General features: G+C 38.5%; 1 protein-coding gene across 1 annotated transcript; it reads left to right on the top strand.

Annotated features, from left to right (window-relative positions):
* Positions 1-342: 342 nt before the first annotated feature.
* LOC140161076 (U3 small nucleolar RNA-associated protein 18 homolog) lies at positions 343-20,209 on the top strand. The gene is made up of 12 exons (XM_072184466.1): positions 343-717; positions 6,337-6,476; positions 7,048-7,146; positions 8,669-8,745; positions 9,986-10,137; positions 10,919-11,002; positions 12,354-12,525; positions 13,005-13,105; positions 14,689-14,779; positions 16,484-16,607; positions 18,805-18,976; positions 19,860-20,209. Exons 1-12 carry the CDS (start codon positions 490-492, stop codon positions 20,001-20,003), a joined length of 1,584 nt encoding a protein of 527 aa, XP_072040567.1. The 5' UTR covers positions 343-489; the 3' UTR covers positions 20,004-20,209.
* The last annotated feature ends 4,810 nt before the right edge of the window (positions 20,210-25,019 follow it).

Genomic DNA, 25,019 nt, shown 5'->3' with positions numbered 1-25,019 from the left:
CAAATTAGTTCCGCGTATGTCGCTCATTAATAGGGCGCTCGCGTCAATCTGAGCAAGGGACTGCTGTTCCCGGTGCTGTTCTTCTCTGAAAGCGAGTGTAGTTTTTGACCTGTGTCACTCCTGATGGTCTATTGTTCATTCTAACATTTTTTTTTTTAATGAGTATGGATTGTTCAATTTTGAATAAAAGTTGTAAGACATTTTTTTCAAGATCAAGGTCATCAGGTGTCATCTGAGTTAAATTTCCATGAAACGTGCTCAAAACATACCTTCGCTATGTCTTTTTAAAGACAGTTCTTGTTTTTATATTCCGTGAATACGGAGGTGCTCCAGTATAAAAGAAGGAATTTCCTTAGTACTAGAACAATAAAATGTCAGCCTCCACGGCATGTGATCTTGCTTAAGCTTACTGAAATACCACATTTTAAACCCTTAAACAAGTAGGTTAAACTATTCTTTTTGTTAGGGAATTTTCCAAGGCAGGAAGTGATGTTGCGAAGAGCCAAGAAACGTTTAAATCAAGTCGGTGCTACCGAAGAAATTGATGTTTCAGTGAAAGCTTCCCGATCGAAAAAGACTGTGAAAAAAGATATTATTCCAACATTGGGTGATGACGAGAGGGAAGATGCCGAAGAAGCGAGGCTGGCTAAAGCGGTCCTGGGAGGCGAGCAGATCATTGTTAACAGTGTGTTTGATCAACGTAATAAATTTGGCAAGGCAAGTATCACATACACTGTACTCATGACTAGTCCGAACATGCCGAATAATCAGACCCAGAACAAAATATTAATTTCTGACATGATCCTGTTCTGGGTCTGAACTGTTTCCAAATGAAATCTTGATGGCAAATTGGACAATAGAAGCACATGGTTCTATATGTGACAGCTTTTTAATCCCTATTCATGTTACGTGAATCACGCTATTGTGGACCATCCTTCTGATACTTTTATCCAAGAGTGTTTGGACAAACGGAACGGTTTTTTGTCTACCTCTCTGTTTGTAAACAAACCAGGGCCTCGCCGAATACGAAAGTCAGCGTAATAGTACGGCACTAATACATGACATATCACAGTTCACACTACTCGCTCACCAGTCATGCCAGTCCTACGATACATACTGTGCGTACCTAAGGACTGGCTCACGCCATTTTGTCTGTCTATGGAAAATACACATTTACGGTTTGCGCAGGTCAGATATTCGAAAAAAAAATTCAAAATTTCATCAAAGGTATATAAAATTGGTACCCACCTTATTGTGCTTGCTAAATCAAGACTCGGTTGAAACAAAATTAATTTAAGGATCGAATGGATTTTAGTGTCCAAAAAGGCAAAGTTATCGTCAAAGTTCTGCCGAATTCTCCACCCTTGCGAAGAGTGCAGAATTGGAATAAGAAATAAAAATATCCGATCTTTGCGATCAAAAACACAAAATTACAACTTTGGACGTACTATTGGCAAAAGACATTATTGCCAAACAATATAGAATAGAACATTTGATGTCAACTTGTCAAAATATTGAAGAAATGTGCTCCCTAAACTTGTGGCGAGTAGGCAAAATAATTCCCATTCAAATGCATGGGAAACCGACTACATCACACTGAGCAAGGCCCAACTATAGTACAAGGAACTTATACGATGTCCTCATTCACAAACGGATACTATCTGTCCAGTGTCCATCGTATAAGACCAGTGCCGCCGAGAGCCATTACGGGCCCGGGGGCAATGTGAACGCACGGGCCCCTTTGCTCAGTGATGACGGTGCAGGACTTCATAAGTGTGGGTGGGGGGGCGTGAGTGGGTGTGTGGGGGGGCAACAGTGGCATAAACTTCTTTGTAACATGGGGGAGGGAGGTTGGTGTAAAATCCTTGAACATATGTTGCAGCGGAGCGAAAGTAGCATGTTTAGCTGCCAATAATCAAATATGAACATTAAAGGAGACAAATTTGAAATTTGAATGGCATTTTGCTCCCAGATTAAGTTTATCTGAACAACTTCCACGCGAAGTGCAAAAAAATTGCCAATTTAAAGCCAATTTGAAGCCAAAATGTTTCAAGTATGAACCGGTGAATTGGAAAATGCGCGCAAAGCGCACGGAAATTTTGTAATTCGAATTAGCAACTTTTGCTCACAGATTGGACGTATTGAAACAAACTCTGTGCGGATAATGATCAAATAATAAAGTGAAGGGCACAATGCGAGCGAAGCGCGCGAAAATTTGCAATTTGTGTTCCCACGATTAACCTGCACTCCCCTGATTTCTCGAAGATTTCATTATATGGTCGCATGTCATGAACTGGTCATCTTTTGTGTAACATAATGTAAAATGAGAAAAAAATCACCAATTTTGATTCACTTAAACACAACTTTTAATGAAAACATTTTAGACCATTAAAAGTATATATTTCTGGAAAGCTTATATTACAAGGATGCCGAATCAACAAAGTATAACATCATAATACAGGGTGGGTAAGAAATATACAGGGTGAAACAACAACAAAATTAGCATCTTTCTTGTCATGATGAACCCCATATTTTTCTTTTCTGAAAGCTATGTAGCTCAAAATAAATATGGATTCAGAAAGACATTGCATGGGCCCTTCAAGCAAATTAGGAAGAAAGAGTTTGCTATCCTTGCGTTAAACATATGTTAGGGTGGTCAAAAATTGTAAAATAATTTTACAATTTTAATGACATTATCAATCAAAACTTTTTAACTCCATTTCTGGCACTAAAACTAATAGCATAATTGAATTCCTCATCAAATTTCCTTAAAAATATGTGTACTTTTGAATAAGCAGGGTGACTCTGGCAAGAGATAAGCCACTTGGAAATGTCGGAGCGTTACATGCACACTTTGTACAGTAACATATAGGGAAAACTGTCTTAATTAGCATTTAATTAGGCAATTTATTAGTTACATCTTTTGTTACATTTGATCTACTATGAGGTAGATCTACAATCCAGGATGATATATGTGCAATTTGTGGTCCATGCTACTTGTACTTTTTAAGATACAAAGGTTTAAAGTTTGCCATATTTTCACAATTTTGTGTACAATCCTATGGGGCTCTCCCACCCCGGCTCTCCCGCCCCGGATCCTCCATTGACACATCTTACATATTGAAGTATAAATCTCAAAGTATATGTCCAATTGACTTGGGTTTTTTTGTATTTGACAAAGAACATAATTATCTACAAAATGACACCAAACTTTCTACAATAGGTATTATACTTTTGGAATAAACCAAACTTGAAGTGTGAAGAAAGCGTTTTCATGTTACGGATCCTCCATTTTTGGGTGACCTATTTGTGACATTCGACCATATCGAGGATGATCATTTTGGCAAAAGCAAAGTGTAAATTCAAATGAAATATTTATTAGAGTGTGTGCTTCAAAGGCTATCGTGTATTTTTTTTATAAAATGCATGTCTCTTTTCTTAGTTTTTTACGGGCCCGTTACTTTTTTGTTTGGTTTTTATGGGCCGTAAAAGAGCAAAGAAAACAGACCTTATAATGGACGTGTATAAAAGGCAAAGAAAAGAGACCATAGTGGGCCCGTAAAAAGCAAAGAAAAGATACCATAGGCCCGTAAATGAAGAAAAAGAGACCTTAGTGAGTATGTAAAAAAGCTTAATGCAAAGAAAAGATATATACCCTAATGGACCCATAAAAAAAAAAAGAAAAAAAGAGACCTCGGAGGGCCCGTAAAAAGCAAAGAAGAGATACCATAGGCCTAAGAAAAGAGACCTTTGTTGGCTCATATAGTAAAGCAAAGAAAATATGCCTATTGCAAGGTATCTTTTACGGGCCCCTGAGGTCCGTTTTCTTTGCTTTTACTGCCCCATAATAAAGTGTCTTTTCTTCACTTTTTACGGGCCCCCTAGGACCCGGGCCCCGTGGTAACGCCCCCGGTTACCCCCCCTTGTCGGCGGCACTGTATAAGACTATTACCGTACGGCAGTGTGGTGAAGGAATATTACACAGTCAAGAATAGGCTCCGTCATTTTTTTATTCGGATCCCTCCCAGGCTCCCAAAACATCAAAAGCGTTGCACATATATACACTACGCAAAAAAAGTTTCTTTATGGTTAGGAAATTTACCCACTATTAAAATCTAGCGACTAATTTTGTACGTTTGCTAAATAATAATCGCATGCGGGTGATTGTCCTGCGCATTTTGACACCTCAATCACTACTCTCGACACTCCTGAGAAAAGATATGAATGGTTAAGTAACACGAGGTCGAAAAATGAAAATTGCAAAAAGGCCTATTCAAGTTTTCAGCATAAAAGAACACAAAAAACAACAACTATGCAGATAACATTTTTTGTTTAACTGCTGAGCACATTTCAGGCATCATACTGCCGCTTCCAACTTAACTTGAGATTAATCTCTTTCTTTACCAGCCTTTCAATACTTTGTGTGTCCACCGTTGGCTTCCCTTACAGCAGCCACTTGGCGTCTCATGCTCCTAACGAGGCGTCGAATGTTACCTTGCTCAACCCAGTTCCACTCGTTGATAACGATGCGACGCAATCCCACCACTGTTGTATCTGCCTTTATCTTCTTGTTGACTCGTCTCTTGTGCTGATCCCAACGGTTCTCCAAGGGGTTAAGATAAGGGCTTCTGGAGGGCCACTCAAGTGTCTCAATTCCTTCTGCTTCCAGGAATGCAGCTGATAATCATGACCTGTTTTGAATCCTTTTTCCAAATCCATCTCTCAAAACGTAAATGTCTTAGTACCCACTCACCTTTGTCTTTGATCATTCATCTGCACAATAAGCAAAGGATTATCCAACATGCATCAATTAAAATGCTTTAAATTAAAATTGAAAAGGCGGGAATAATGAAACCGTCTTGGATCAGTGAATCAGCTCTAAAACCATTGAATAGGCTTCTTTGCAATTTTCATTTTTCGACTTCGTGTTACTTAAACATTCATATCTTTTCTCAGGAGTGTCGTAGGGTAGTGATTGAGGTGTCAAAATGCATGAGGACAATCTCCGCATGCGATTATTTAGCAAAAGTACACAATTGGTCGCTAGATTTTAATAGTGGGTAAATTTCCTAACCATAAAGAAACTTTTTTTGCGTAGTTTACTTACTTAAGACTGTCCTCTTTCACATAACGCAGACAAAGTAGGGCCAACTTGCCTAGAAATGGTCAAATTTTGGCAAGAAATATATCTGTGTAATTCTATGTAAGTCCCATATCACATCGTTATCGGCGATCGTGTTTTTTTTTTCTTCTGAGGTTTGGCTGGTACCCACCAGTGTCATGCACGTGATGTGACACAGCTAAAATAATTGACCGGAAATCGGGATCATTAAAACGTCAACAATTTTCAAAACGAGCGGTCCGAATTTTGAGCCATACAAGTTTATGTGGTGAACTAGGCCCAAATACATTTTTGTATACTTGTGCTGGATGCCAAGTTGGTTAGTTCGCAAGGCAAACTTAAAAAAACGGGCAAACAGACACATCATTTATTTATCGGTATGACATTTTCATTATTGTAATTGGTGATGCCCTATCTAAGTATGTTGTGCAGAGCTACATGTACTACGGTATGGGTTCCCTGTACCGTACTACAAGTTGGTCACTTATCGCTCACTACTGTTCCAATTGTGACATCTACACCAATTATAGTCCCCGAAATGGTCTACTTTTTAGTCTACCTCAATTCCGAAACATTTAGTGATAGTTAAAAATGCGATCCCCAACCCTTTGGTTACCTTTGGATGAATATTAGAAGTCTCCGTGTCTGAAATTCCCTGGTACAAACATCGAAAATGTCGCATTTCTCAGTCCCAGTGATGAATACTATATCCGCATCGCTGTTTAGCCAGCAGCCATTCATACATGAATATACATATCTCTGACCCCCTGTAAGGTCAAGCATGTCGCGTTAATTCCAATCACTCTGATTCACCGATTGTGACCATGTGGTCGGTTTCATGAATATTTAAATATTGAGCAGCTTGATACTGACGTCATTACGCCATGCGTGATATGAATCTGAGGTGACCAGGAGCTACCATTTTGGTCAACTGAACAACGCAATTGTTAAATTATCTGACGTTTTAAACGTCAGGTAATTTAACAATTGCGTTGCAACAAATGTCAACACTGATTAAAAATTCAAAATTTTTTTTTAATTGACGTACTTTGATGACATACATGTATTTCACATATTTTTGATGTCCGATGCACACGCTTGACGTCACGCATCAGGCAGGCTGTCAATATTAAGCATTTAAACAGCTCCCCAATATTGCTAAACATCTAAACATGTTAAAATAAACTTTTTGGGTACTAATTATTTTTTTGCAGAGTGATGGTAGTGATAGTGACTCTTCATCAGATGAGGAATATGTTGAAGATGGAGATGATTCACCAGATCATCAAATAGGTGTGCTGGACAAGGAGAAAAGCAAACCTGCCTGGGAGGATGACGACGATGAACAGATAAGGTACAAAGTTAACACTCAAATCCATTAAACATTATCGGCTGAAAAAATTATGCCCCCCCCCCCCGCACCAGGGCATATAAATTACTGCGTAGTATTTGTAAGGTAGAGATTCGATTTTGAAAAGGTATTTTAAAGTTGCAAAATCAGCTATTCCAACTAATTAAATTGAAATTGATGCTCACTAGTCACTAGATTTCTCACATTGATTGTCTGTGTCTGTTCCATCTCATTCCCTCTAACATGAAGCGGCTGTTGCAGTGAACGGTAGAAATCGTTTTAAAAGTTAGATTTTACAAGGGAATTAAATTAGTATTACAAAGAAAAGGCAAATTAATATTTTCATTGCGAAGAAAATCAACCTGAAATGTTCTCTCTTGCAGCACGTTACCTTTTTACACATAAAATGTGTTTCTCTCCCCCCCTGTTTATTTTTTTTGGGGGGGGGGATTTGTGTTCTACAAAATGTAAGTACCATAATTCTTTTTGATACATGTAGGACCGTTGTCCAAATTCTGCATCGTTTAAAATATAGTTGTCATTCAATGTTATTGTTCTCTTTCACTCTTGATAGTGTACCGGAGGAAGCCAAGGGTCACCATAATGTATTGTGGAAAACTCATGATGAATCTAAACTTGAAGGCAAAGAACTCAAGAAAAGACTAAAGTCACAGTAAGTTTGTGTGTTTTTCGAATGTATTTGTATGTGTTAATATACTTTCTTATGATGAGGCAGAGGTCTGATTTATGTTTTCAGGATCAAATTTTGGACAAGCAGTTTTGGTGAAAATGATAAGCACTTGTCAAATTCTATCGAAGACCATGCGTTATCTATACCTTGTTTCACTTTGTAACATGAAAAAGACAAAAGTCAGAGACATAACCAGAGAAGTAACCAAGTACCGGTAGGACTAAAGATTTTAAACATGAAAAAGACTAAAGACATATTCAACCAATTTGCCACATATCAGCAGATAATAGATGGACAAAGAATGTCACAGAATGGCAGCCTTGGCTGGGATCAAGACACCAAGGCAGACAGAAAGTTAGATGGGAGATGAGTTATCAAGTTTCATAGGGATAAGGTGGACGACAAAAGCAAATGACAGGATTTCACAGGAATCTTTGGTGCCAACTTGAATTGGGGAGGCTTTTTCCCTGCAGTGGGCTGAATAAAGCTGATGATGATGAATGCAAGTGCAGGATAGCTCACTATATCAAATCGCACATTCCAACCTAATCATACAGAGCGTACATTGTGTAGACACACACACACAATGGCTGTTTGTTGGCACGCTTGCAGTGTCAAAGCACTGATGTCACTACCAAACTTGAGTCAAACTTGAGTCAAGGTCAAGGCTAGAAATTTGAAATTCATATCATTCATATTGCAAACATTTGTGCTTGACAAATCCATTGACATACATATAAGTACTCACTGCATTAGTTTTCACCTGGGCTGACTGCTGGATCACGAATGATCTGGTCCACTGCGTTTTCAGCGATAACTGTTGTTGATGTTTCACTGAAGAGACAATGTTTCGAGCAGTGGATGTATACATTTTTTTTTTGCAGAATTGACAACAGTATAAAAAAACAAGAACATATGTGACATGATCAAGGGGAATGAGTCACATGTCGACCCTGGTCGAAAATGAGTTTTACATATGTTTTTAAAGGGGAAATTTAGAGCTTTCAGAAACTGAAAACCCCATGTTGACATGACTTTTCTTTGCAAAGTTATGTCAATTTATCAATCGCTGAAAACAATATAAAACAAAAGAATATCTCAAAATCAATATTAGCGGCATCCGACTCATTTCCCTTGATCGTGTCACATATTAGCAATCAAGCTACATCACAAGAAACAAACACTCTAGTCAATGAGCCAGGATAACCCATAAAGTTGGCTAAATATTTCCAACGGGGATCCATAAATGAAAATGTACCTGCAAAAAGTTGATAAAAACAGAGAAAAAAAAAAAAGGTGACATGAGGAATTTTGACATGGGATTTGAAGGAATTGTTGTTGGTAATGAACCTGCTGTAAACAGTTAAAGAATTCCAGTCAAGGGTACCCTGATAAAAGAAGGAAGTGGAAGCAAGATGACAGAAAGTAGACCTTCATTGCCTTGGCCTCCTACATGTCAAATTGTTTACTTACTAGATTTGATTTTGATGGTATTTCCCTGCAGATTTGAGAAGACGGTTGGCAGCACTCCATCGTGGGCCCAGTTAAAGTCAGAGAAGAAGAAGCCATTAAAGCAGACAGGTATGAAAATAGACAATGGGCCTTTACAAGTTCTCACTTTTGGTTTCTCTTTTGCTCTAAACTAAAAAATAAAGAAAGTGTTGCTAAGGTGGGTCGGAGGGAAGCATGACCTAGCAGTATTTGCATTCAAATACTGAAACATGAAGCTGACATGCAAGAGGAGTGGATATGGGTCAGCCTAGGGCACATAGAACAGCTGGTTTAAATACCTTCTCTGTCTCTGGCCCGAGGGAATGGAATAAACTCGCTAAAGTCATCAGGGAGTCTCTATCAATTCCAGTTTTCAGAAAGAAATTGAAAACTCGCCTATTTAGTTAGCTTCTCTCTTGTTCCTTCTGTGTTTCTTTTTTCCATCCTTTCTCTCCTTGTTCAGCGCTTTGATAAATTTTAAAGGCGCTTTATAAATATCTTTATGTATGTATATATGTCAAGGCTTAATATAAGGGGTATCATTTCTGCCCCATGTGCATGATTTTGCTTGGGAGGGGGAACACCCAACACTTTCGTTTTGATTTACCATTGGCATTATCACAAGAACTGTAAAGGCGATAAAAAAGCCCTGTCCTATGGGCTCAACCGACCCAGATTTTTTTGTTTAGGATTTTTTTATTTGCTGTATGCATTTAAAACTGGCCATTTTGTTGGCATAAAGTGGATTTAGTTTGACAGAAATTGCTGAATACCTTTAAAATCAGCTGTTTGGGGCAAAAAGTAGATTTATTTTGACTGAAAAAATGTGAACAGTAGGGCCTACACAGTTTCAGGGCATGTACCTGAATACAGTTGCCTGCATGGAGGACGTGAAATGATTCTGAAGTCTCTATTAAACAGCAGCACTTTGAGACATATGAAAGGATTAAAGTGTGTAACAAATGCTGTAAACATACCTGCCAACTGTCCCGCATTGGGGTTTTCCAAAGTAAAAAAGAGGGACAGTCGATCCTGCTTTCTGAAAATTTCAGTGATGGCAAATTTAAATGTAAGAACAGCAGAAAATGATGCAAATTTCACTTTAAAATTTTGCTATAGTATTCTCTTTAGTCTATTGTGATAAATTTAGACTTGCAAAACCTTCCCTGAATTCTGAAAGTATTGCACACCTCAAGTCTTTGAATTTATCGGTACCAGGTTTGTGTACATGTACAAGGTTTTGGCCTCAATGTCCCTTATTCTGAGTTCAGTAGGTTGGCAGGTCTGTGTAGATATATTAATAAATTGATAATTCGTTTTTACTTTGCAGGTGAAGAATCAGAAGACGATTCAGATTCTGATGACGATGAGAATCAGTTTCTAAGGAGAACCGGTGACTACTTGACCTCATCTCAACAGCTACCAAAGAACAGTCTCAACTATCAGAAAGTTAGGAATGCAAATAAAGAAAGACCTACTGAGGTACTAATAGTGTAAAGTGTATTACGTAAGGGTAGATGAGGTATTGTTGGTCAAAGCAGCCAAAAAAATTGATTTTCATTATCTAAATCAATATATTATTGAAAAAATAACACTTGATATGTTTTGCAAAAGTTCATTCTACAAATCATATACTTTGAGAACTTGCTTGATTTATTATGCTGTGTTCAACTTCAAAGACTATGCATTATTTTAGAGTAATTGGCCTTTAAATTGCATGTTCTAAAAATGGGGGTGGGTATAGCACCCTCATACTCAAGAAATAAAGATGCAGTGATCCAAAATCTCAAGGAAGATGCAAATTCAGAAGTTACAAATTGCTCCATTGGATACCCTATTTGTACACAAAGTGCTTTCCATTATTAGAACATTGTAATGTAACTTTTTCATTCCTTCCTTGGGTTTTCGATCACTGTTTCTTTAATTTTGGACCGATTACAACAAATGAGGTTTTCAATCAGAGCTATTATAAAAGGGTGCAGGTATTGGCTTTTAAATTTTGACATATTTTTCTTTGTTAGGGTATACAGGGGTGAACATAACTGGTATCTTAATTCTTTTGCCATCTGTATTTTTTCATGTATTTTCAAAGTAAAATAGAGCACCCTTGAAAAATAGCTGATGTGCCATTTATTTCTTCGTCTTGCGTTTATTATAGAGCCGCCTTCATACACAAAATACTCTTTTGATATATTAATCACTTGTCTGCTTGTAATTTGAAATTTTGGTGTAACAGCTTCATTTTTGTTCTTACTTAATCCAGGGTAGAATATCATCAGTACAATTCCACCCATCATCACAGGTGCTATTAACAGCCGGAGAAGACCAGAACCTCATCTTATTTCAGGTAAGTCAAGTATAGCATTCAAGAGTGTGGCCATAATGGGTAGGGTACTCACTTTGGTGCATGAAGCAGGTCCCGGGTTCAATTGAGAAGACCAGAACTGAATCTTGTTCCAGGTAAGTCAAGTATCAGAGATGCCAATTCCCCCCATTTTGGTAATACATAATCCTAACCCATTCTCCAAACCTTACTGTAACTTAACCTAAGCCCCAAGTAACCTGTACCGTAACCTACAATCTTAAAAAAAACTACTTGGAATGCTTGGCACACTCTGTCGAAATTCCGTGCAGAATTTCTTATGATCATGGAAATGACGTATATGTGACACGATCAAGGGAAATGAGTCTGATGTCGCTAATATTGATTTTGAGATATTGGCAAAGAAAGTGTTAAAATTCTTTTGTTTTATATTGTTTTCAGCGATTAAAAAATCGACGTAACTTCACAAAGAAAAGTCGTATCAACATGGGGTTTTCAGTTTCTGAAAGCTCTAAATGTCCTTGTTAGAAACATGTGTAAAACTCATTGTCAAACAAACATGACATCTACAACAATGATTTACCCTTCCCCTCTCCCCATCAATCATTGTTGGAACACATTGGGAAACCACTAAGGGAACAGCCCAATAGTTCGATGAAGCCCTATAAACGAAAGTCCTTTAGTTAGGGAGGGAGGGGGTTCAAAAAGTCCGATTACGTTTGTAAAAATGTAGTTAAAACATCGGTCAAAGTTGACCCTTTTTAAAGGATTTAATATATAATTGTAAAATTTTAGTATTTTCCGAAGTACGATATTGACATTTTACAGTGGTTGCTTCAAAATGATTTCAAATAAATATAGAGTGCGGTACTCGCAACTTACAACTTGTAGTTCATTTTTAAAGCAGCTGTACCGCACTTTGATTCTTTTTTTATTTGAAAATCCAGCAAGTCCTAATTTTTTATGAAGAAAAATATTTCAAAATAAAATGGAATTATTGTTTCTTGAACGTGGTCAATATCCTAGCAATGTCGCATCCTCCACAACCCCATTGACCATAGCGACGGGCGACGGCCCCTGTGCCCAGCAAATATGGGTTGGAATTTTCAATATTTGATACTTACGTTAGAGGGGAGGGGGGAGGAGTTAGCCTTCTAATGAAAGGACTTTCGTTTATAGGGCTTCATCGAACTTTTGGGTTGGTCCCTAAAGACATTGGCATTTCTCAACATTGCATGGGGAGAGGGGGCGACAGTTTTCTGTTACTTACATGCAAGCGTTTCAAGACTTATTTCGATGATTGTAGAATCTTGCTCTAACCTAGGGACACAAAAACATTAACCCATTCCTTTGTATTTGTACTGTGTCATTGCAGATCGATGGTAAACTAAACCCCAAAAAACAAACAATAAACATGGAACGTTTTCCCATCAATAGAGCCCAGTTTTCAGCCGATGGTATGGAGGTCATCATGTCTTCAAGATATCGACACTTCTTTGTCTATGATATGATTGGTGGCAATATCACAAGAATACCAAATGTTAAAGGTAAATTTATAACTGCATGGAAACCATATTCAACCTAATTAGTCTGAGCAGTGGCGTAGCTAGGGAAAAGGGAGGTCTGTGCCCTGGGCACTGTCTTGGGTGCACCAAATTTATTGACTCCCAGATTGATTCTGCACCCCCTCCAAGCAGTGAAAGTCAAAATTTGCACCTTGCACGCTTCTCAACATAAATAGTCATTTGAAACTTTTGCACACTCCCCAATTGTTTTAGGAAGGGGGTGCCATTCTGTATAATTGCCCCTGGGTGCCACAACCCCTAGTTCCGTCACTATTAAAATTTATGCTTCATTTATATTGAGTGGCATGTGTATAATTTTCAGAGAACAGTCTAATCCCACATTACATTGTGGATTAGTAATAATGATTACCACTACCAGTCATTTTAAACGGCAGCAGAGCTGTGTTCTCCAGAGTGAAACTGTTTAATCCTTTTAGTGCTTTGTTGTTTGTTTACTGCAGGTACTAATGAAAAACGAATGATGATGTTTGAAGTTTCACCAGATGGGAAATATGTGGCTTTCAGTGGTTCTTACGGTCATGTATATCTACTCTCTGCTAAGGTAAATACATCAATTTATCAATCGGTTAGTCAATCAATCAATAAATTTACTTTTTGTTAAGGTAAATTTATCAATCAGTTAAGCAATCAGTAAGTTAGTCAGAATCAGTCAATCAGTCCATCAATCAGTCAATCAATCCATTAGTATGTCAGACAGTCAGTCAATCTGTTGGTTAGTCAAGTCACTCAATCAGTCAGTCAATCAGTCTGTCAGTCAGTTAATCAGTCAGTTAATCACACCATCAGTCAGTCAATCAGTTAATTGATCCTTCAGTCAATTAATCCATCAGTCAGTTAATCAATCCATCCATCCATCCGTCAGTCAGTCAGTCAATCTTTGAGTCAGTCCATCATTCATCAAATCCAACAGTCAGCAATAAATCAATCCATCAGTCAATAAATTATGTCATCTAAACAGCTGATGACCTTTGCCCTCACACTCATTTTGTTGTTTCTTGCACATATTTATGAGCATCATCTCTGTACTCCTTGGATAAGATCAGCTAGATTAACAAAAATGTTTGTACTTTTAATGTGTAAATAATCTTTGTAATTTTTATGTGTATTTATAGTGCAATACTTTGTTTATTTTCATGCCCAGCTTGCAAGGGTGGGGTCCACTCATCTTTTAGATGTCAGTGCTTTATTTGCCACTTTTGTTGGGCCCTGGCAGCCCTTGCTTGCTGGTCTAATTTTGCTGTATATTTTTGTTGAAATGCCTAATGAATAATAAATAAATAATTCCTGACTTGAAGAGCAGTCGGTTAACATTATTTAATTTGAGCGTTACAAAGGTTTGTATGTTGCACTTACTACTCACTATAGGCATAACGCAGTACATGCAAGCACACACTTTAATCCTAACATTATAAGTGGTTTTAGCTATCGGAAAGGAAAGAAAAAACAAAAAAGGAGAGGAAATAAACAACGAAGTTAGTAGTCTTCCTGTATGTTTCCACCATCTTGTGCCAAGCACTCTAATCGTTGACTGGTAGCCACAGGTGTTTCACTGGCCCTGCCAACAAAACTGCATATATGAGTTGGGCTATAAGCCAAATCGCTATTGTAACTTCCGGTTTTTTTAGGACACTTTGCCCTTTGACCTATCTGGAAAATTCGGGTTTTGTGCGTACAAAATATAATTTAAAACTTGTTACTAGAATAAAACAAACTTAAAAAACATTATTATTAAATGAATTAATTATTTAAATATTTTTAATGATAACATTATGACAATAATAAATAAATTATTAATAATTACAGCAATTTTCCCGATAGGTCAAAGGACAAAGTGTCCTAAAACTGCAAAAACTGTCCCACAATGCATTGCAAACTTCCAATGCCGATTGGGCTTATTGCGTCAGCCGATTATTTGAGATGCATGCGTGCACAGTGGTTTTGCTTTGTAAGATTTTATCGAGTGAGGGTTATATCAAAAGTGTGCTTGGTGCATGGGGAAATAATCTGGAGGTACACTATTCAGCCCGCTTTAAACCGCCCTCTATGAGCGACATGCAAATATGGCGGAGTCGGACTGTTTTAAAATCTCATCTTTCTTATTATTACATACATTGATCTTTGCAGAATAAAGAATTAATAGATGTTCTGAAGATGAATGGCAGTGTGTCAGCAATGGCATTCACATCAGATGGCTCACAGTTGCTAACAATTGGAGGTATGTATGTGTAAGAGGCATCCGCAAAAATAAAACCCAGCAAAAATAATTTAAGCATTTTAAATGTTATTCTATTGAGGAGATATCCACAACCGTGAATTTAATAACCCGTGAAATAATCAATGATACATGAAACCGTAAAAATATATTCCTGCTTGAAAATATTGGGGTATACAGTATATCCATAGGTAAGATGTGACTCTGCACCATAAAAATATATGTAACATCATCCTCTGTAGTCTTAATACAAAGGGGTACGTTGGGTACAGTTTATATAGGATCTAACAGCTATAGGATCCATCAATCAGTCAATCAATCCATTAGTATGTCAGACAGTCAGTCAATCTGTTGGTTAGTCAAGTCACTCAATCAGTCAGTCAATCTGTCTGTCAGTCAGTTAATCAGTCTGTCAGTCAGTCAGTTAATCACACCATCAGTCAGTCAATCAGTTAATTGATCCTTCAGTCAATTAATCCATCAGTCATCCATCCATCCATCCATCCGTCAGTCAGTCAGTCAATCTTTGAGTCAGTCCATCTTTCATCAAATCCAACAGTCAGCAATAAATCAATCCATCAGTCAATTAATTATGTCATCTAAACAGCTGATGACCTTTGCCCTCACACTCATTTTGTTGTTTCTTGCACATATTTATGAGCATCATCTCTGTACTCCTTGGATAAGATCAGCTAGATTAACAAAAATGTTTGTACTTTTAATGTGTAAATAATCTTTGTACAAAACTAATATTTCACAAAATGTAAATACGTATGTGTAGCCTTTTGTGTTTTACACATTTGGACCAATTTATAGCATCACACATTCACACATCATTGAGTTCAGTCACAAATGGTTCACTATGTTAAAACAGAGGCTGTTTAAAAAGTTCATAGGAGTCAACTTTCCTTAACATAAACACACCTGGTCTACTGTAGTGGTTGAGAGTTGACTCCTACGGACTCCGATGCAACTTTTAAAATGGGCTCCCTTTGCATAATGAATCATAATTTGTGACCGAATGCAATATGTGTGGTGCTCTGCAGATGTGTACAACCAGTAATGCTACACATACATTTTTACATTTTATAAAATATTTTTCATTTAATTCAAAAAGTGTTTGGGGGAACTTATATAAGTTGTGGATCCTATTATTTGTCTGCTATTCATCAGTATGTGGTGATCACAAAAATATAAGCAGATCTTACAGCGTTTCTGATTGGTTAATCATGCGATATTTTCAGCTTCTAAATATTCAAGCTCAATCCACTTCAGCCCTACTATATTCTTAATTAGCATGTTGCTGATTGGCTCAATAAATCATACTAGTTTACTTTTAACCAATCAGCAGGTAGTACTCATGGAATTAAGCCTCTTCAGCCCTACCACCATTCTTATCATGTTGCTGATTGGCTCAATAAATCATAATAGTCTTCTTGTAACCAATCAGCAGGTAGCGCTCATCGAATTAAGCCTCTTCAGCCCTACCACCATTCTTACCATGTTGTTGATTGGCTCAATAGATTATAATAGTCTTCTTGTAACCAATCAGCAGGTAGTACTCATGGAGTTAAGCCTCTTCAACCCTACCACCATTTCTTATCATGTTGTTGATTGGCTCAATAAATCATACTAGTTGTCTTGTAACCAATCAACAGGTAGTACTCATGAGGTTGTTAACCTGTTTTGATTATATTTCATTTTCAGATGATGGTGAGGTGTATGTGTGGGATATTAACACCAGGAACTGTGTACATAAATTTATAGATGAAGGCTGCATAAAGGGGACTAGTATAGCCATTGCTAGAAATAATCAATATATAGCATGCGGGTAAGTAGCTGTAACACACACGCACATACACACACCCCCTACATGTAATCGCCTCCAAACATGGATGCTGTTTAGGACCATGCAAACATGGTCATGCCGAGTCCGTACTCAATCGACATACCAAGGACAATTTCCCCCATTTTGTTTGTGTATTTTTTTATGTATGGCATTTAATCGGACGTATTTTGCAAAAATACATTATACGTGCATTGCAGAAACTGAGGATGATCCCCCATTGCTGAGTGGTCCATGGTTTGAATGTGAAGTGCGAGTGTGTATCTCTGCCCTTTCTGCATTGAGATGTCATTCTAGAAAACGCTGATGCAATTGGCTGGCAGACGAGAACTCTTATTTTTGTTTCCTTCTTTGTCCCGTACTCTCTGCATTTCTTTGGCAACCATGCTGGGATTACATTTAAATTTTAATGCCTGATCTTTCACCCCTTTCAAACATATGTTTCAGAAATTCCTTCTGTTCTTCAGAGTATTTTTTCGTCTTCCATGTTTCTTTCAAAGCCCATCCATGTGTTGGAATAGCTTCACTCTGCTTCTCTTGGCCATTGTGTGATTCCATGACAGGGGCTTTACCCGGACCTTTTTCTAAACACTCCACATATGTTACCTTTGCACGGTCAATAAAGTTAACAATTTCTAAACTGTGTCTGTGCTTGCCTTCTATGTTGTGATCATCCATTTCCAGATGAGTCTTATGCTGGTTTCATATTTTCCTGCCGCTCTGATGACTATTTTGCTTCACTGCACAGACGCACCAGAAACACTAGCAGCAACCCACGGCAGGCCTATATACCGATCACTCCACTGCTTTGCCCGAGCAGCAGCATCGCTAGGAGTTCAATTCAAGTCAACTTGAGAGCGGTGCGGCTCTGACGTATAAGAACATGATACGATTTTTGGCGATGCTGAGTGACAACATTGGCTTTCATGGTCATGCCGCTGAGCGGCGTGCCACTCCGCTTGCAAGCAGCATTATGATGAAGCGTCACGCCGCTCAGTGGCAAAGCAGTTTGAACCCTTCATTGCCTGTTGGGTGTTGAAAAAAAGAGCGATAATTAGCTCTGGTGCACACGCATCGACAGTATGTTGAACATTTACTGCCGTGCCTTGGCCAACACCGTATGCTCTCCAGGCAATTGTCTCATTGTTCTTGAATTTCCAGTTGTTCAGCAAGGATATACCTTCTCTATCTTACTATGCGTCGGTATTCCTTCAACTTTCTCACACCAATATGGAGACACGCCCTTAATCACATCATTGGACTTTTAACGTCTTGTACAAGTTCCTTTGCACCTTCATTGTTCATGTGTCCTTCATTTAAGTAGATTCTTCATTTAAGTAGAGTCAACTTTTGACTTGAATTTGTTTTCAAACTACAGCATGTAGTTCTCGTTGTTTGCTTTATATTTTGTTGTCTGTCCCTGAAGAAGAGCAGTTTATCTGCTTGAAACGTCGGTTGGTTGTTTTTTTGTCTGTTTTATTTTGTTTGTCTGCTATGTGCGCAGTGATTTTCATCGCCTCCAGTGTACTTTTGTATTGTTTTCCTGACACTTTTTGGGCTCTGGAATTGGCCATTTTTGGCCCTCAAATTGTTTTTGTGTCTACACTGGTTGTTTGGTTTATCATGTCTGTTTATATGCACAGTGATTTTCATCACTCGTTCTAGTGCACTTTTGTATTCCCATTGATCCTTGTTATTTTTGCATGTGTAGCACTTCTGTGTTTTTGGCTATCAAACTTTGCCTACTTCTTATGCCTACATTTGCTGTTTTTGTCCCCTCTGCATACTGTCTAGTCTGCATTTTACTTGTTCCCCACATCAAGTTGGTGTACCTTGCTCTTTTCTTTCCTAGATTCTTACATGGTTCTTGATATTGGCATCTTGTCTATCACAAGCCTCTTTCCTTCCTTGGGGATCGCTGAAGTCTATCTGCTTAATTTGAACTCTGTCCGTAGCTGCTTGAACTGTGAAAGCTGAATGATAACATCCCGCATTATCGCTATGATAATATGCACTTTGAAGCTTAGGTAGATGCTGTCGAGGTACGCTGACTGTGTGCTTCATGATAGCTACTGCTATTTTGTATAAATTTGTCATGTACAATTGTAAATGCATTCATGAGACCACATGAAGTATCATACCACCCAAATTAATATAACAATCATTTCCTTGTTCATTACAGGTGTGATAGTGGAGTGGTAAACATCTACGACCAATCATGTCTCACTCAGTCCCACCCAAAGCCTTTGAAATCTGTTATGAACATGGTAACGGCAGCCACATCAGCCAAGTTTAACCACACCAACGAGCTACTGGCCACATCATCTCGCTTTACACAGAATATTTGCAAACTGGTGAGTTCAAAACATGTTTCTATTTTGACTGGTATCGCTTTGAGTTTTTGGTAGTGACATCATTGTGTGTTTAGGTTGTGTAGCTTTAAACGAGTGAATTTGCGTAATCACAGCATGATACGCTAGCATGTAAATGCGGCACATTCAGAACGATCTCTCGCATATCAGGCATGAGAATTTCCAGTCAAAACTCTGGAACCAGTCTTTTTTGATGTCAAAATTCCCGCAGTTTTATTTATTTTCAGCCCATTTTCAGGTGTTTTTGTCCAATTTTACGCGCTTTTCCAGACTTTTTCATAAATGCGTAGTCCCATGCCTGCATATAGAGACACAGTTTGATATCGATGTCACTCACTAACTCAAAGCAAACACAATATATAGTGTACTGCACGTGTAGATGGTGACATCAGCGCATCAAGACAGCTGTTTCGTGCATATGAACGAAAGCACCTTCAGTGAACTCCTGCAATTTCAAGCTGGTACACAATAAAATATGCACTGACTGCACTGAAAAATTATGTACTTTGCCAACAGGGTTAACAACAAAAAAAGTTGAGATTTTTATACCCCTGGAAACTGAGCTACATAATGATTTTGTACAAAAAAGTTCTTGCCGATTAAATCAAGTACTAAATTATTTACACATGGACAAATTACGGAGCAGCTTTTATTAAAATACACATAACATGCATAACTCGCAAAAGCTAAATCGGAATCAACTGATTTTTGGGGGATAAACTATTTTCGTGGATATCTAGGATGCTAGGATTACAAAAAACTCGATTAAAAAAAACAAAAAAACAAGCTTGATGCTGAAATGTTACTCTTCCATACCATGGCTAAATATCTTTCTCTCTCCTCTCTCTTACATTATTATTTTCAGGTGCATTTACCATCATACCAAGTGTTCCCCAACTTCCCAGCATTTGGTGAGAGAATGGGTTGCGCAGATTGCTTGGACATCTCTCCGCACAGTGGCTACTTGACGATAGGGAACAGCAAAGGGAGGCATTACTGTACAGGCTAAAACACTTCACAGACTACTAGAATGTGTGTCCAAGACATCGTGACTCCCTAAACAGGACACTAACTAGGCACTCACATGTAAAGGTGGTACGGGTATGTGCAGTGGTCAAGGGTCCCCTTTTCAGGCTCTCCGGCAGTTCCTTAAGCCCCACATTTGGATCTGCTCCAGTTCTTTGAGCCTCAAACTCTGACATTTGGTGAGAGAATGGGTTGCGCAGATTGCTTGGACATCTCTCCGCACAGTGGCTACTTGACGATAGGGAACAGCAAAGGGGAGGCATTACTGTACAGGCTAAAACACTTCACAGACTACTAGAATGTGTGTCCAAGACTCCGTAAACAGGACACTAACTAGGGGTCACTCACATGTAAAGGTGGTACTGGTATGTGCGGCTGTCAAGGACCCACTTTCAGGCTCTCTGGCAGTTCCTTAAGCCTCACATTTGGATCTGCTTCAGTTCTTTGAGCCTCAAACTCTGACAATTGTAGCTCTTTAAGCTCAAATTCGGAATTTTTTAGCTAAACAGCCTATAATTTGGCCCTAATTTCAGTTCATCAAACCCCTATTTTGCCTGAAAATCGGTTCTTTTTTCAGTTCCCATAGTTCGCCGCACACCTCTACCAAAATTTAAGTTGAGTGCCCCCCCCCCCCGGCACTATCATACTATCATACCCCTTATGGAAGGCATGACCTTAATCTCCCACACAGGGGGGTGTAGATTTTAAATGGAGTCGCCCATTGAGGTAACCCCATTTGAATGTCACACTTCCTGTGTGGAATATTAAAGTCATGTCTTCCATATGGGGTGTATGGATTTCAACTGCAATTGCCCAATCTGCATTCATGTGTACTGCAGAGACTGGATTCAGCCTTGGCTACAAAACTGCACCGAATGCATAAAACAACAATGTCCCAAAATGCCTTTTTCTGCATTTTGGAATGTGAAGTGCGAGTCCATCATTCGGTGCACTTGTACGCTATACTGCTGTGGTTGAATTTTGCAACAATCATGCCGTCCCCTCATCAAATTTTTTATTTGCAGTGTAGACAGTCAGAAAGCGTGCAACACAAATCTACACTCCAGATCCGATCTCGGAAGTGCCCACATCAAATGCCACATTGAGAACTTTACACACAACCTATTGGCCAATCATAGAAGTGCTTTGTAATTATTGTTGGTCAACATAAGGGCTGCACGACTTCAGTTTTTTTGCAGTTGACTTGTCAATACCAAATGGTAGTGATTATGAAGACTACATACAGGTTAAAAGCTGATTAAAAGTTCAAGTTCGAGTTCAACTATCCAGTGCCACAAATGCAAAAGTAAACACATACGAGGGGGTATCCAAAAGTTTTTGAAACCCCCCAGAAGTGAAAGATCTATATTGATGAAATTTTGTCAGTGTAATCACTGGTCCTTATGTACATTATGGTCGAAAAATGGTCTCATAAGTATGTTTACTTTCTTTACAGGTGGCGCTAGATGGACAGTAGGCGCATAACCTTTTCATGATAACATCCTCCACTTTCTTGAGTTTCTTCACTGTGGCCGCATCAGCCGTAAGTGATGGACGTCCACTTCTTGGCTCATCTGTGAGGGACATGTGACCAGTATGGAATTTTTTTTCAAAAAGCAAGTGCCGTATGATGGGCAATCATCACCGTAGATAGCTTGCATTTCATCATAGATTTTCTGAGCATTGTAGGCCTAACCCTTCAAATGCAGGAACCTAATCACGCTGCGTGCATCAATTTTCACCATCTTGCAGGTTATGCGCCTACTGCCCATCTAGCGCCACCTGTAAAGAAAGTAAACATACTTATGAGACCATTTTTGGACCATAATTTCAAAAACTTTTGGATACCCCCTCGTAGGTATGGTTAAAAATTGTGATGAGGGATGGAACCGGTGCAAGCAATACAATATATATTATAAACCAACTTTTAAATTTGGCTTTTAAATACACCTTCTATCACAAACTAAACTATAAAGCAGTTTCAACAACATGAATCTCTTGAATTGGGGAATAGAGATCAGACAGCACCATTAACCTGTGTGCTGCCCTCTGTAGCTCACTTATTGTGTTAAATATGACACACAAGTAGCCATATATGATTTGAGTTATAGGCGTGTAAGTTGTAATAATGCCATTCCCATAAAAATTCAAATATTGACATTTTAAATTTCTTGGTATACCCACTGAAAGTATTTATTAAAAGGAGATTATTAACTGAATAATTAACAGTTGAACTAGGACAATGTCAAAAATGTCAAATTCGCCAGCGAAGTGGTTACGTAACTCCCTGGTAACTGGATCATGCACCTTTTTGATAGTACATGCCATAGACTTTGTGTTGCAATCATTTCGATCGTGGTGCAGAACTCAAAAGCATGATCCAGTTGATATAATGATAATCAGATTATACGTAACATACAATTCGCTGATGAATTGTTCCTGGTTTTGCCAGAGTGGGTCACAAATAATTGATACGCTGCCCTGTGGTTCTTAGTGGTAATGAGGGTTCAGGGATGTGTGATAGATTCAAGTGGCATATTTTGCATCCATTTAGTTAGACTCGGGCACATTTTGGTTTATTGAATTCATGAAAATTGGGGTTTTTTTTAAAGTGTCAACTTATCATCATTTTTTAGCAAAATTTGCGATTAATTGGTATAATTTCAATTTCTGGTCCATTCTTCATCAAATTTTTTTTTGAAATCAGGTAATTTTTCAAAGCCCCAGCCGCACATCCCCACGCAAACCAAAGTTGAGACCCCCTCTCCAGGATGGTTCTCTATCGTTTGGATAAATTAATTGCTTATCTTATTTTTCATTGTACAAAAATCATGAAGTTGAAATTGAAGCAAGGACAAAGATACATTGTAGGGCGCACTCCTTCGGGTGGTGTTTCTAGATAATCTTTTTTAGGCATTTATGTTGGCTCTTGTTTTAAAACAAGGGGATTTTCCAGAATAACATCATGATGTACACTGCCAGATTCCTATTGTGTCTGCCTGCACAGGTACACCCCCACCAAGGTTCTTACTGTACAGTACCACTTCTGGTGGGTCCTGTGCTGTAGCAGCATTGGTACTGTGTAGGTCAGGCCTTCTCAACTAGTTTATTTGAAGTGCCAACTGGGAAATTTTAGTGATCATGAAGTGCCAACATGTTAAGGGAGGATTTTGCGAGGGAGTGCGTGCACGACCGAACGCATAGCAGGTGGGATCCAGGGGCCCACCTTATGGTCCATGGAAGGGTCCAGTGTGAAAGCCCCGGCTGCAGGGGTTCAGGGGGCAGCGCCCCCAGAAGCCCTGAGATTTTAATGGCTTTCTAAAGGCTCAGATGTGGTATTTTCACCCCTTTTTTGTCAAAAATTTATGTGAAAAAAATTAGTAAATTTACCGTGCTACACTTCAACTAATTCCAAGTGGTGCATGTGTGCCGTCAGTTGCGAAGGCCTGGTGTAGGTACTGTGTGTACCATTTAGATACCATGGCAGTGGTATAGTTGTGTAGGCAGCTGCAATAGGAATCTTGTAGTGTAGTTCAAAGAGATTTATACAAGTGACATTAAATAAACCACACAAACAAACATGTTTTTTGAGTTTATATATTATTTTATAAAGGATTCTGAAGATGAGTTGTGCGTCAATGTAACCCAAATATGTGGGTATAGACCTTTTTCCAGTGGTGTCTCTTAATCAATATTGGGTCTTCCATGTAAACATACAACATGCACATTCCAGGGGTGCCACGCAATGGGCTATTCCAGTTGAAATCCATACATCCTGTGTGAAAGATGCACATGACCTTCATCTCCCACGGGGTTGCAGATTTCAAATTGATTCACCCTTTCAAGTAGCGCCATTTAAAATCACACTCCCTGTATGGAAGATTATTAGCCCAGATTAAGGTCATGTCTTCCATGTACGGATTTCAACTGGTACAGCCCAATGATATTTCACAACAGCCTGTTTTGATGCTACAAAATAAAATAAAAAACATGGTCATTTTAATCTTTTTGTTGTTATCATTTGGTTACATTCAAGTTTTATGGTTTTATCGAGTGTGCTGGTGCGATGGTTATGTAAAGGCACAGATAACTTGAATGCTGGGCCCAATATCAATTAATTGGTAATGTCTGGGGAAAAGGTCATAAAACCCATTCAGATAAGTCGGAATGAGACGACTACATTACAGGAATTATAATGCACATAATTCATAATGAGCAAGTGAAAGAAGTCCCCATCTGCAATAGCTGCTAGGTGTTGTATTGAATGTGTAAACTGTCAAATGTCTATAGGGCAGCTATTGCACATTTACACTAACACCTCCAATGACCAGAGGCTCATCCACCTGTATTTTGAACAGACAATTACAAAATTGGATGGTGTGAAAAATGCTTACACCATTCATAGCTATTCATTCTGGCTATTAACCCTGCTGACCTCTTCATATAGTTGCTGGACTCACTGCAATTTCTGTAACCCAAAAGAATACTATCAAGTGATAACCTCACATGCATTACTTTACACTAAACAAAGTAAAAATAAAACATACAAAAACCCATTTGGTAAAGTTGGGGAAACTGTATAAAGATGAAAAACTCATTGTTGCATACATGAAAGCCGCCCACTGTAAAGACAATGACTCTTTCCTCTTAACTTGACCAAGTGACCCTCTTACAAATCGCCAATGCTTACGATGTGTACTACCAACCGTAAATCTCTGTGGTGAAAAGGAAGTTATGATACATTGGGCAATTCCACTTGAAATCCACACTACGCCGCGCCTGTGGAAGATTTATGTTCCACAGGGGGAGTACGTTTTTCAAATGTAACTGGTCAGGGTTAATCATTTTGAAACCCATACAGTTTTACTCCCCCTGTATGATGGCTTTACTTATATCTTTCACAACTGGCATGAGTATTTCAAATGGAAGTTACCCAACTGTCTATTCTATTCAAAACTCATACTCCCTCTGTGGAAGACTGAGAAAAATATTTAGTTAT

Source organism: Amphiura filiformis, chromosome 9 (assembly GCF_039555335.1).
Source record: "Amphiura filiformis chromosome 9, Afil_fr2py, whole genome shotgun sequence".
NCBI classification, from domain to species: domain Eukaryota; kingdom Metazoa; phylum Echinodermata; class Ophiuroidea; order Amphilepidida; family Amphiuridae; genus Amphiura; species Amphiura filiformis.
The sequence above is the reverse complement of the archived record's forward strand: the minus strand, read 5'-3'. Positions and strand labels throughout refer to the sequence as shown.

What these genes read in the sequence shown, in the direction of transcription:
- LOC140161076 (XM_072184466.1), top strand. Translation starts at nt 490, where the DNA reads ATGTTGCGAAGAGCCAAGAAACGTTTAAATCAAGTCGGTGCTACCGAA. An exon ending in ACAGTTGCTAACAATTGGAG is followed by an intron (nt 14,780 to 16,483) that starts GTATGTATGTGT and finishes TTTCATTTTCAG; the next exon opens with ATGATGGTGAGGTGTATGTG. An exon ending in AATCAATATATAGCATGCGG is followed by an intron (nt 16,608 to 18,804) that starts GTAAGTAGCTGT and finishes TGTTCATTACAG; the next exon opens with GTGTGATAGTGGAGTGGTAA.